General features: G+C 38.6%; 1 protein-coding gene across 6 annotated transcripts in view; it reads left to right on the forward strand.

Annotated features, from left to right (window-relative positions):
• The window catches only part of LOC133870294 (BEACH domain-containing protein B), a 70,090-nt gene that overhangs the window by 16,063 nt on the left and 40,401 nt on the right, over positions 1-13,626 (forward strand). For all 6 annotated transcript variants that reach the window (XM_062307381.1, XM_062307385.1, XM_062307382.1 and 3 more), the window contains 7 exons: positions 1,087-1,263; positions 2,166-2,489; positions 3,193-3,415; positions 10,747-10,815; positions 11,236-11,697; positions 11,866-12,175; positions 13,111-13,569. In XM_062307381.1, coding sequence (XP_062163365.1) covers positions 1,087-1,263; positions 2,166-2,489; positions 3,193-3,415; positions 10,747-10,815; positions 11,236-11,697; positions 11,866-12,175; positions 13,111-13,569 — 2,024 coding nt within the window. The remainder of the gene's footprint in view (positions 1-1,086; positions 1,264-2,165; positions 2,490-3,192; positions 3,416-10,746; positions 10,816-11,235; positions 11,698-11,865; positions 12,176-13,110; positions 13,570-13,626) is intronic.

Below are 13,626 nucleotides of genomic sequence, written 5' to 3' on the forward strand. Positions count from 1 at the left end.
TTAGTATAGCAAGGAATAAAGACGCGACGGTAGAAGATAATTTGGTGGTTCATAATGGTGCTATTCAGTGGAATGTTCTTTTCACGCGACATATTCAGGATTGGGAGTTGGATATGGTCATTTCTTTCTTCGATCGTCTATACTCCAGTTCGGCTCGACATGGGGAGGGTGACAGGTTAGTGTGGAATCCCTCTAGAAAAGGTCTATTTGAGGTGAGATCCTTCTACAAAGAGCTTATTAGGAAAGGTGGCCCTGTTGTCTCGTGTTTCCCTTGGAAGAATATTTGGCGTGTTAAGGCTCCAACTAGGGTGGCCTTCTTCGTTTGGTCAGCTGCTTTGGGCAAAATTTTGACGCATGATAACTTGCGTAAGAGGAAGGTGATAGTAATTGAGTGGTGTTGTTTATGTAAGAAGAGTGGGGAGTCTATTGATCACTTGTTGCTTCACTGCGAGGTAGCCCAGGCTCTTTGGAGCTTTGTCCTTACTTTATTTGGGGTCGAGTGGGTTATGCCACGTACGGTGTTGGAGTTGCTGAATAGTTGGGGGGCGGCACTTGGGGGTGGTCTTGCTATTGAGGCTTGGCGGTTAGCTCCTTTATGCTTGCTGTGGTGTATTTGGAGGGAGCGGAATGCTAGGCTGTTTGAAGATGTAGAGACATCTATGGTGGAGCTTCGGAAGCGGTTGCTCAATACTTTATATTTTTGGATAGCGCCCCATCATAGTTTGAGCTCTTTTACTTATGTAGAATTTTTAAATTTATTCTCTGTACGTCCCTGTTAGGGGTTCTCTTGTATACTTCCCGTGTATAAGGGTTGCGCCCTCTGCGCTTTTTTATATAATTGCAATTACTTATCAAAAAAAAAAATTATGCTTCCTTTGTCTGGGAGGCCATTGAGTCCTCTCAAACTTAAGGTTGAAAGTTGGACAGGATTTCTGGAATAAGGTCCATGGTTTATTGAGATTTTGTATTTGGTCTTTAGTTACTTCATTGTTACTTCTTATTTTTCTCCATATACAATGACTAAAACTCTATTCTAATTAAGTCTGGTCCAAATCCAATTGTTCTTGTTTTTCTCATGAAATCCAGTAAACACCAGCATGATGCGGTCAAAAACAGGCTTATCTGGGGATTCCACAAGCTTGAATATTATTTCTGAAGGATTGCCTGTCTTGGATGCTCTGACAATTGTTACCCGGTCGCTGCATAATTGCAGAGTTTTTGGATACTATAGTGGGATTCAGAAGCTTACAGCATTGATGAAAGGTATTATATGTGGTATTATTTCTATTGCATTGCTTTGAGTGTGCCGTTGCATTTTGTTGGTAATATTGTCCAGTAGTGCTAAAACTTTTGGTTTCTTTTCAGTAGATTTGGTTTAGGGAGTGATGCACCTTTTTACAAAGAACTATATTATTCATCCTTTTAGTTGGGTTAGAGAACTATAGCTATGCAGTTTTGTGATAAAGATAAACAAGCATAATCAATTATTTTTTGCGAAAATATTTAGGGGTGCATGCTCAGTAACATGTGGATTTGAAGTATCTTGTCTCTCATTGCATTAGTGCAATGGCACTTGAAGCTTGTTTTGGTATGTGATGCTTTGAGTGCTCTTCTTTTCCTTAATCCTCTGCCATCCTTCTTTCTGTTTCTTCTTCTTTCTTTAAGCATGTTTCTAATAGCACTTCTCACAAATATTTTGTGTTACATTAGTCTTATTCTATGTTTTACACGGGTTCTTCGTAAGTCATTCCCATGGTTATTTTCTGTTTTAGAAACTTAGTAGCATATATTCTTTCTCTGTAAAAGCATTGGATGGTTTATGAACACCATTCTTCACCTTACTTTTCCCAATTTAGAGGACATCAACCCATATATCTTGTCTGTCAGCTTGAGTTTAGAGTCCTTATGAACCATTTGCATTTTATTTTTAACCAGTTCTCTAGAATGTGCCAATAAACGCATTGTTTTCCTAGTTGGATTGAAATTTGACAATTTTTTTCTTCCCTCAATGTGTTGGCAAAGACATTATGTTGCAATAGTTCGATTTACATCATGCATTCATTTTCCGGAATTCTACTAGGAAAATTCTTTGACTACTAGTATATTTTACCAGGATTATATGAGCATCATCTTTACTTTTACATGGTGGGTTTTGTTTACTTCAGGTGCTGTTGTCCAACTTAAAACAATAAGCAGTGCACTTTCTGCTGATGAAAGTTTATCTGACTTTGCTGTAGAGAAGACTGGCCTCCTGCAACAAATTCTTGTACATGTTGTGTCAATAATATGTAGTTTCATTGATTTAGACTCAAATGTATATGGGAAGGTTCAGTTGTATAGCAATAGTATAGACTTTGTTCCGAGCAGTGGTGCATCTTTGCTTGACTCTTCTAGTAATTTGAAGGTCACTTCTTATGAAACAAGGCTACATTGGCATCAGAAGGCAGTTGTGTCTGTGATGGAAGCTGGTGGCCTTAATTGGTTAGTAGGTAAGGTAGGAAACTTATAGTCATTTTACACATAATTGTGGCTTGGTAATACACACGGGAAACTAGTATCAGAGACATCTGAACGCTAAAATGTACTATATTGATTGCAATACATTTACTCATTGTAAGAACAAGGTGATGGGCGAGATTGTGGTTCAAAACTCACTGGAAGCATGTAGAACTTACCATAAAAAATAGATTTTATTCATTGCTTTACTGAAAACAAAAAGAAAAAGTTTGTAGAATGTAACTTTCCTGGTACTTCCATAAGAAAATCACCACCACTATAGAGAAGATGTGCCTTAATTGCCATACATTTTTATGCTTTGCAAGAGATTTTCTTTTGGTTTGACTTTGATATTAATATGATGAACCCTATCTATCTTCTGTCCCATTCTGATTTTGTGGCAGATTTTTATGGGATTTTAGTTGTCATCTCTCTCAGTTTTGCATGTTTACATCCCTGCTATTGCTCATGGGTACCTTAATACTCTATACCTCCTTATCCTGTACCGTAAACATATCTTGAGAATTCTAATTCAGATTATGACTTCTAATATTTTAATAATTAATTTAAAACTATAAGTGAATAAATAAAACAATATTAAACAGAGTATACATTGGTGGGAGGTATTAAATGGACCAAACATGAAACCTTGTATTTCTCTTTGTGTTTTATTCACAAGAATTGATTTTGTTGCAGAGTTGTTGCGTGTCATCAGAAGGCTGAGCTTGAAGGAACAGTGGACAGATATATCACTTCAGTATTTGACTCTCAGAGTTATTTGTTCTGCATTATCTGAGAATCCACGTGGTCAAAATCATTTTAAAAGCATTGGAGGACTTGAAGTTCTAATGGATGGTCTTGGAGTTCCATCAAGTAAAGCACTAACATCGAAGAATTCCTTTTGTGCTGATGAAAAAAGGTAATTTATTACTGCCGGTGGGAGGCTTCTTGCTTCGTAAGAATTGCTTCTCTGTGATATCATCTGAATTTATTGCTAAGGCTCGCTAAAAACATTACTGACAGAATCAACATTTTGTTCGAATGGGATTGGTCTATAGAATATGGTAGTTCTCAGAAGTTGGCAATGCATGCAATTTTAAAACCTTGGGAAAATAGATCAAATCAGCAAACACGCTGAAATGGTTTTCTTCTTTTGTTTGATCAATCATATATGTATACTAGGCTCACCTTTCAAACTTTTTTTCTTTCTTTTTTTTTTTTTTTTTTCTTTTTTTTTGTTTCGTTGCTTTAAAATATAAGTAGCTTGAGTTATGAATTTTTCATGTTTACTTATCAAAAAAAATAAAATAAAAATATAAGTAGCTTGAGTTGGCCTGATTAACTTGATACTTGGCCTCCATTGTGATGAAGGGATGGGGTTTGATTCTTACATATTGTTTATGCATTATGGTGTATCTTTAATGTCTGCATAAGATGAAAAGTTTGCTTTTTTTGGTTTCTACATAGTCCCTCTTTCCCTCTTTGGGGTGTGTTTCTCTATAGGAACAATTTCCCTTCTCGGGGGTTACCTTATTGTATATGTTGAGAAGATGTGGTTTTGGGGAGAAATGGTGTTCTTGGATAGTGCATTGCATCACTTCGGTGCGCTTCTTTGTCTTGGTGAATGGCACCCCGTTTTATTTTTTTAGTAGCTCCCGTGGGCTAAGGCAGGGTGATCCTTTGTCTCCCCTTTTGTTTGTCATTGTGATGTAGGCCCTATGTAAGTTGATCATAGCTTTTATTCACAGAGGTCTTCTATCAGGTTTCTTTGTGGGTTTCGGAAGCTTTGAGATGGTTAACATTTCTCATTTGTTGTTCGCAGACAATACTTTGATTTTTTGTGGGGCGAATGCTGATTAGCTTCGATATCTACGTGTGTTGTTCTTGTGCTTTGAAGCTGTCTCAGGTTTAAAAATTAATCTGGCTAAATCTTTTTTGGTTCCTATGGGTTGTGTGGATAATGCGGATGGTTTGGCTGGCATCTTGGATTTTGGGGTTTTCTCTTTACTGTTACAGTATCTTGGCCTTCCGTTGGGGGCCTCTTTTAAGGCCAAGTCCATATGGGATGGTGTTGTTGGTAAGATTGAGGGGCGATTGGCGAGCTGGAAGCGAATGTATCTGTGTAAGGGTGGTAGTGTTACCCTAATAAAGAGCACTCTTTCCAACCTTCCCACGTACTTCTTGTCTCTATTCCCTATTCTTGCCAGTGTGGCAAATCGTATAGGGAAGCTTTATCGAAATTTCTTATGGGGAGGTTTAGGTGACGAATTCAAATATCACTTGGTTAGTTGATCCAAAGTTTGCCCCCCTATTACTGAAGGTGGCTTGGGCATTCGGAATTTGAGGATCTTCGACAAGGGTCTGTTAGGGAAATGGTTGTGGCGTTATGTGCATGAGAGAGAGGCTTGGTGGAAATCTGTTGTGGTTGCAAAGTACGACACTGATTGGGCTGGGTGGTGTTCCTTGGCCCCCCTAGGTCTTACGGAGTAGGGCTTTGGAAGAACATAAGGAAGGGGTGGAGTTTGTTTTGCAGACATACCAGTCTTATTTTGGGAAATGGGTCAAGGATCAGATTTTGGAATGATGTATGGTGTGGAGAGTTGCCTCTCAAGGAAGCTTTTCGGGTTTTGTATGGCATAGCTTGTGATAAGAATGCGCCTGTTGCAGCTCACTTGGCTTCAGAGAGGTTCCATTCAATGGGATGTGAGTTTTATTTGAGCAGCACATGATTGAGAGGTGGATGTCTTGGCTTCCTTTTTTTTCCTTGTTGTATTCCATTAGAGTGGGTCCCGATGGGGAAGATCAGCTTTGGCGGTCTCCTTCTCACAAAGGGAAATTTAAGGTCAGATCTTTCTATAAGGTCCTTGCTTGCAAAGAGGTAGTGCACTTCTCCTGGAAAAGTATTTGGCAGACCAAAGCTCCATTGAAAGTGGCTTTCTTCGCTTGGACGGTAGCGCTAGGGAAGATCCTTACTATGGACAACCTTAGAAAGAGGCGTGCTATTGTGATTGATAGATGTTGTATGTGCAAAACGAATGTGGAGTCTGTGGATCTTCTTTTTCATTGTGAGGTTGCACGCGCTCTGTGAGATGCTATCTTTAGTCGCTTTAGTCTGTCTTGGGTTATGTCTCTTCGGGTGGTAGATTTATTCGCTAGCTAGTGGACGGGTGGTTGCTCTCAGAGTGCTGTTGTATGGGAGATGGTTCCTTCTTGTCTTTTATGGTGCTTGTGGAGAGAACGTAATGATAGAAAGTTCGAGGACAAAGAAATGACGATTGAGGAGCTTATTACTTTTTTCTTCTTTTCTTTGTACTCTTGGACTGCGGCATTCCTAGCTCCTTTAGTGATTAGCTTTAGTGATTTTTTTTTTCTTTTTTTTTTCTCCTTCTTAGCCGCTTTTCTTGTATACTCCATGTGTACTTGATTGCGCTTTGCGTTTTTTAATGATATATCTTTCTTACTTATTAAAAAAAAAAAAAATTCCATTGTGCTCCATGGTTTAATTTTTAATTGTATTTATTTATTTTTTATTTGTGGTGGTGGTGGTGGGGAGATAATGATGCAAGCAGGATATATTTTTTCTGTTGTTTCAGTCCAGAACTGGAAGTTTGCATTTAGTTAATTGGTTAGTGCGGAATTGATTTCTCAGATCTTTCTTAAAGTTGGAAGGTTGTAGCACATGTTGATCCATTTTAAGGTCAACCATTAATCTGTCTGAATAGTTAGGTTTATAGATTGTTTGTGTTTTTAGTATTAATCTTTTTTCATCGGTCTGAATAATTTGATTGGTAGATTGTTTGAAATATTAATATTTTTGCTTTTTTTTTTTTTGATAAGTAATAAAATTCAATAAAAAGTACAGAGGGGCGCAACCCTAGTACACAAAAAGTATACAAAAGTGTCCTTAATCAGAGGAAACAAAAGAACATGAACGTAAAAACTCAGCAAACATAATACGACTCGGCCTATGCGCCGAGACCCAAACATATGACATATTAAGCACATTTCGACACAAGTCCACATTACTTCCACATCTTCAAATAGCTTTGCATTCCGCTCACGCCAAAGACCCCACATTACACACGAGGGAACCTGCTTCCAAAGACGCGTAATAGGACCATGACCCAACAAGGTACCCCAACCACTCAACAAATCCAGCACACTTCTTGGCATGACCCACTCCACCCCGAACAGGAACAACCTATAGTAAGAGCACCAAACAACCAGTGCCACTTCACAATGTAGAAAGAGGTGATCAATGGATTTTCCATTCTTCTTACACATACAACATCCCTCTACCACCACTATATGACACCTACGCAAATTGTCGTGTCAAAATCTTTCCTAAAGCCGCTGTCTACACAAAAAACGCCACCCGTTTCGGAGCCTTAGCATGCCAAATACCCTTCCAAGGAAAAGAGACCGCCTCTTGACAATCTAGGGCTCTATAGAAAGTCTTCACTTCAAAGCTCTTCCTCTTAGAAAGATTCAACACCAACCAATCAACCTCTCCATGCTGAATCAGAGTATAATATAACTGCTCATAAAAGGAAAGAACCATTTCCACCTCCCAACCATGAGCATACCGTGTAAAGACAACATTCCAATGAGCTACCCTATCTACCATAGACAAATTATCAACCACCCAAACATCTGGAAAACGAGCAAGAGTGTACAACGCTGGATAACATAGCTTGAGAGGCCTATCTCCACACCACGAATCATACCAAAAACGAACATGATGCCCATCTCCCACCTCCAACCGCATATACTTAGCAAAAGTATCCCATCCCCTTCGAATATACTTCCAAACACTCACACCATAAGACCCTACCGCAGGTAAAGAACACCACCCTTCCCTCACACTTCCATATTTTTGCTTTGTTAGGATATTAAAATTTAGTATCCTCATAATTTTGATTTTTGTCAATTTAAATGAATTTGTTTTAGTGAGCAATTGGATCAACCATGCCACATATTTGTAAAATGTATTTAGATGAAATTATGCAGAATTTGATCATAAACTTCGGTGCATGGTTGAAGATTTGAGCTTGAATCTTAAACTTCAATTTAGCATCCACCAAATTTAGAAGTGGCTGAAGGAAGGGGACAAGAATACAAATTTTTTTCACAGGGTGGCAAACTCACATCGTAAATTCAATCAAGTGAACTCTTTGAAGATCAATGGTGAAATTTCCAAGAACCCTGCGGAGATTCAGGAGCACATAGTCCAGTTTTACAACAATCTGTACTTTGAGAATTTTTCTTGGCGACCAAGGGTGGATGGTCTTTCTTTCCTATCCATTGATGAGGATGAAAGTATTTGGTTAGAAAGAGATTTTGAGGAGAAGGAGGTGTGGGATGTGATCAGGGAGTTGAACGGAGATATGGCACCGGGTCTAGACGGCTTCACTATGGCATTCTTTCAGAAGTGTTGGGATATTTTAAAATATGATATTATGGCTGTTTTCGCAGAATTTCACTATCGAGGTAAGTTCGAAAAGAACTTTAATGCTACTTTCATTTCTTTGATTCCAAAGAAGACTGGTGCCATAGAGGTGAAAGATTTTCGCCCTATTAGTTTGATTGGAGGGATCTACAAGATTATATCCAAGGTCATTGCGAACAGATTTAAATCTGTTTTGGGCAAGATTATCTCCAACTCTCAGAATGCGTTTATTGGCGGTAGACAAATCTTGGATTCTGTGCTTATTGCTAATGAATGTGTGGATAGTTAGATTCGATCGGGGGACCCAGGACTCCTGTGCAAGCTAGATTTGGAGAAGGCATATGATCATGTGAACTGGGATTTCTTGCTTTATTTGTTGCAAAGATGTGGTCTGGGGGAAAAATGGAGGGATTGGATACGTTTTTGTATTTCTACGGTGAGATTCTCTATTCTTGTAAATGGAACCCCGTTGGATTTTTTTAATAGTTCTCGTGGTTTGCAACAAGGAGATCCTCTTTCTCCTTTGTTGTTTGTGGTGGTTATGGAGGCTTTGAGTCAGATGCTAACTGCCGCATTGGATCAAGGTAATTTGACAGGGTTTTGATTGGGCTCCAGGGATTCCGAGACCTTAGTTGTGAATCACCTTCTGTTTGCTGATGACACACTGATCTTTTGTGGTGCTCAAGAAGAACAAATTTGACATTTGAGATGTATCTTCTTATGCTTTGAGGCAGCTTCTGGCTTGAGAATAACTTAGGAAAGTCAGAAATTGTTCCTATTGGTGAAATAGAGGATGTCGAGGGGTTGGCTAATCTTCTTGGATGTCGGGTTGCGTCTTTGCCTATGACTTACTTGGGTTTGCCTTTGGGTGCCTCTTACAAGTCCACTTCTATTTGGAATGGTGTTCTTGAAAAAATGGAAAGGAGGTTGGCGGGATGGAAGCGAATGTATTTGTCGAAGGGGGCCCGATTGACTCTTATTAATAGTATGCTCTCCAATATTCCTACGTATTACTTATCTTTGTTTCCTATTCCAGTGAGGGTGGCTAATCGTCTTGGTAAAATTCAAAAGGATTTTCTTTGGGGTGGCATTGGTGACGAGGCCAAATTTCATCTAGTGAATTGGAACAAGATTTGTACTTCTTTGCATGCAGGAGGATTGGGAGCTCACAATTTCATTCAGTTCAATCGAGCACTCCTAGGAAAGTGGTTGTGGAGATATGGTAGGGAGAGAGAGGCTTTATGGCGATTAGTGATTTATGCCAAATTTGAGAGCCTAAAGGGTGGGTGGTGCTCAAAAGAGGTGGCGGGTTCTTTTGGAGTGGGTGTATGGAAACATATTAGGAGGGGGTGGGAGAAGTTTCGCAATTTTGTTCGTTTTGAAGTGGGGAATGGATCACATATTTGTTTTTGGCATGATTGGTGGTGTGGGGATAGACCATTGAAGCAATGCTTTCCAGCTCTTTTTAGTATAGTGAGGAACAAAGATGCGGGGGTGGTGGATAATTTGGCTGTTCATAATGGTGTAATTCAGTGGGATGTTCTTTTTACACGTCAAATCCAGGATTGGGAGATGGATATGGTCCTCTCTTTCTTCGATCGACTCTACTCTGTTTCGGCTCGACATGGAGAGGGCGACAGGTTAGTGTGGAATCCCTCTAAAAAAGGTTTATTTGAGGTGAGATCCTACTATGAAGAGCTTATTAGGAAAGATGGCCCATCTTTTCCCTTTTTTCCCAGGAAGAATATATGGCTTGTTAAGGCTCCAACAAGGGTGGCTTTCTTCATTTGGTCAGCTGCTTTGGGCAAAATATTGACACATGATAACTTGCGTAAGAGAAATGTTATAGTAATTGAGTGGTGTTGTTTGTGCAAGAAGAGTGGGGAGTCTATTGATCATTTGTTGCTTTACTGCGAAGTCACACGGGATCTTTGGAGCTACATTCTTACTTTATTTGGGGTAGAGTGGGTTATGCCACGATCGGTATTGGAGTTGTTGAATAGTTGGGGGCCGGCGATAGGGTGTGTTCGTGCTAAAGAAGCTTGGCGGTTAGCTCCTCTGTGCTTATTGTGGTGTATTTGGAGGAAGCGGAATGCGCGGCTCTTTGAAGATGTAGAGACATCTATGGTGGAGCTACGGAAGCGGTTGCTCAATACGTTATATATTTGGATAGCGTCCCATCATAGTTTGAATGTGTTTACTTATGTAGACTTTTTAAAATTATTCTATGTCCGTCCCTTTTAGGGGTTCTCTTGTATACTTACCGTGTATACGGGTTGCGCCCCTCTGCGCTTTTTTATAAATTGCAATTACTTATAAAAAAAAAAAAAAAAAAAAAAATTTAGAAGTGGAGAGAATTATCTGGGTTTTCTATGTTTTACCATCATCTTTCCAAGAAGCCATTTGTTAATGGAGAAAGTTTTGCTTCCTTCTGCAGTGCGAGACTTGTGGGCTTAAGTTATTTGACTTGAATTATGAGTTATATGAGCAGTTTCTGGTGTGTTGACACCAACTTAGAGAGCATGAAATTAGTTACCTTAGAAGTTGCGCAGCAATTGTGTTATAGCCAGAGTTGTTGATGGCAAGCTATTGGATATTAAATATTCTGAATTCTTTTCTCATTCTAAGATATAATACTAGTGGTTTTATTTTATGGATATTTAGAAGGATATATATTTTTTGTTTTGTTTATATATACAAGTTTTTTTTTTTTTTTTTTTTAAGATGGAGACTTTAGATGGTTTTTTGTTGCACTCTCTTTCTTGCACATTCTGATATATTGATTCAATTGTTCATTGCAGAGATGAAAACCCATTGCTAGAAATTTTCCAGCTCCATGTTCTTTCTCTGGAAGTTCTAAGAGAGGCAGTGTATCCTTCATATGGTTTAATCTTGGTTATTTTAAAGCTGACATACTTGTTTATTTTCAGTAGAATTTGAATGCAGTAAGGAGTTTATTTCATAATGAAACCTGGGAACTTTGGATTTCTATAGTTAAGAAAACTTGGGTTTCTTTTTACTTTTATATATATAAAAAAACTTGGGTTTCTTTTATTGGATTCACATTAGTGCCCACTTAACTTCTGAAACATCTTAAATGCATCAATACATTGTGCTCCTCAAGTTACTTGTTTGAATACCCAAGTAATAAAATGCAGCATTGGCTTAGTTCAGGCCCCTCAAGTCCTATTTTTTCAGAAGTAGGGATTTTCTGAATATGTCCCAAACTTGTCATTTGTGTAAATCTTTCTGTAATACTGTTAGTGATGCCCTTAACAACAAGTTTCCAGCTTTGGGAATTTGAACAACTTGCAGTTTCTGTGTGAAAATGGAAGAGTTCATAAATTTGCAAATAGTTTCTGTTCACCTGCTTTCATGCTTCAAGAGTACAAACAGCAGAGCAAGGATTCATCTGGGTGGCATGATATTCAAATGCCCTTTATTGATTTTAACAATGAAAATCATATGAAAACTTATACAGCAGAGCATTTTGTTCCTCTTTCCACCGGTGCTTCTTATTCCCAACTTTGGAGTCATTATATTACTAAGTTGGTCGGAGTTCTTTGTTCTTTCCTTCTTGCTCCGGAAGATACCAGATCTCTTAATGTCCACATGTCCACTGGCCGAGTTGCCATGCCAATTTCATCTGTATATGGTGAACTTTCAATTAAATGGGTCATGAGGGTTCTTCTTACAGTGTTCCCTTGCATTAAGGCTTGTTCAAATCAGAATGAGTTGCCAAACCATTTAAGGTGAAGATTAAAAGTTTTCTACAGTAATTCAATTCTATTTTTGTTGAGAAATCTATTTTACTATTGATAAGTATTCTGCAAGCTGTGTGTCAACATGATTTTTAGTTTTGTTTCCGTGTCTAATGGAACTCTCGTATCGCTTTTTTGCTTGTCTATTATCTACTGCAGGGTCTTTGTCAATACTCTGCAGCACTATTTACTAAATACGTTTAGGAAGGTTCTTGTTTCATCACCCGTATTGCTTGAAGTATTTAGGGAAGAGGGAATATGGGACCTTATCTTCTCAGAGAACTTTTTCTATTTTGGACCAGCAGAGTGTTACACATACAATGAGGGGTCTCCGATGAAGCCTGAAATATATGCTACTTCCAGTAGCACTAACAGTCAAGTAAAATCTAGTGGGGTTGAAATTCTGCAAATGGAAGTAATTTCATTCATAGAATATGTCGCGACTTCTAATGGTAGTACACATAATTTGGTAGGTGCTTCTTTAGTTTTGAACTTTTGTATTGCATTCTTCTCTTCATTAAGCAAATATGTTTTGTCTTATGTAACTGGGACATGGATTCGGATTGTAGCGTCTGTTCCAAATTCATGGTTTATTAATTGGTCAAGACCCTTATAACATTAAAATGTGGTTTACTGATAGAAACATAGACTATAGGCTGTGATATGGGTACCAGGCGTACATGCAGGCAGAGAGAGGTAGTCAGAAATGTCTTGTTGTGTTGCTTCCTCAAAAGGAGGGGTAGATGGTACAATCTCTTGCTCAATGTCATTGTTGAATCAAGTGTTTTTCTTGGTTTACTTGGTAGTTGCTTTGCGTCATGTTATTCTTGGATGTAATGTTTCTTTCCACCTAGCATCTACATGTATATTTCCAGGTGCAATTTTGTCTCCTTAAAAATTTCTGTGTATTTTATGTTAGGATGGGCTATTGAAGAACTGCCTTGCATTTATTGAATTAGGAATTCCCAATTTTAAATCTGCCGTGTTTCACAATTCCGCTTAAATTTTCTGTATAATTTGAAGAAGATCAGATGATGCATTGGGGAGTTTTGATGATCAAATGAACCATTTGAGTTGTTTTGGACAATACTGTGTTTTCATTCGTAACTTCACAATTTACAGTATCTTATGTAGTGTACCATGGATGTTCATTTGGGGTTACTTTTTTTTGTGTTTGTTTCTGTATACATATGCGTGCATCATTGTCTCTGTATAGGATAGGGACATGAAACAGTTAGTCAAAGTTTCGGTTATGTCTCGTAGTAATTTCAAGGAGCTTATCTATTTGTTTGATCAGATATGGTGCTCTTCTAGTGCTTTCCAGGCATCTTGCATCAGAATGTTCGGAATTTTGCTTACCTTTTATCTTTTCCCCCTCCCATCTTCCCTTTAATGCTCTCGCAGCCTGAATTGTCTACGTTGTTAGATGCGCTCGAACAATCTGCTTGTAATCTCGAGATCGCTACTGTTCTTGTCAAGAGTCTGGTACGCATATTACAGCTTTCAGCTGAGAAGACTATTGCTTCTTTTAAGATGCTTAATGCAGTTCCTCGGGTGCTTGAAGTTGCTTGCGTTCAAGCCCAAGAATCTAGAAGGTTTGGAAATATAAGTCCTGTTGAGAGTAATTATGCAGAAGCGGTTCAAACTCTATGTCATCAGAAATCTGATCCACATGAGATAGCCCAAAGTTGGATCAGATGCATGAATACATCCATGGAGCTCTTCACGGAATTTCTTTCAATAGCAGATGATGGAAGAAGTTTGGTTTTGCATAGTTCCACATGTATTGATTGTTTGTTTGATTTATTCTGGGAAGAAGGTTTGAGAAGCCGCGTGCTTAAGCATATACTTGAGCTCATGAAGGTATTCATTTGAGATTGTATTACTCTGGTTTCCTTATTGCTATGCTGTTGGAGGCAA

Source organism: Alnus glutinosa, chromosome 6 (assembly GCF_958979055.1).
Source record: "Alnus glutinosa chromosome 6, dhAlnGlut1.1, whole genome shotgun sequence".
In the NCBI taxonomy this organism is placed as follows: Eukaryota; Viridiplantae; Streptophyta; class Magnoliopsida; order Fagales; family Betulaceae; genus Alnus; species Alnus glutinosa.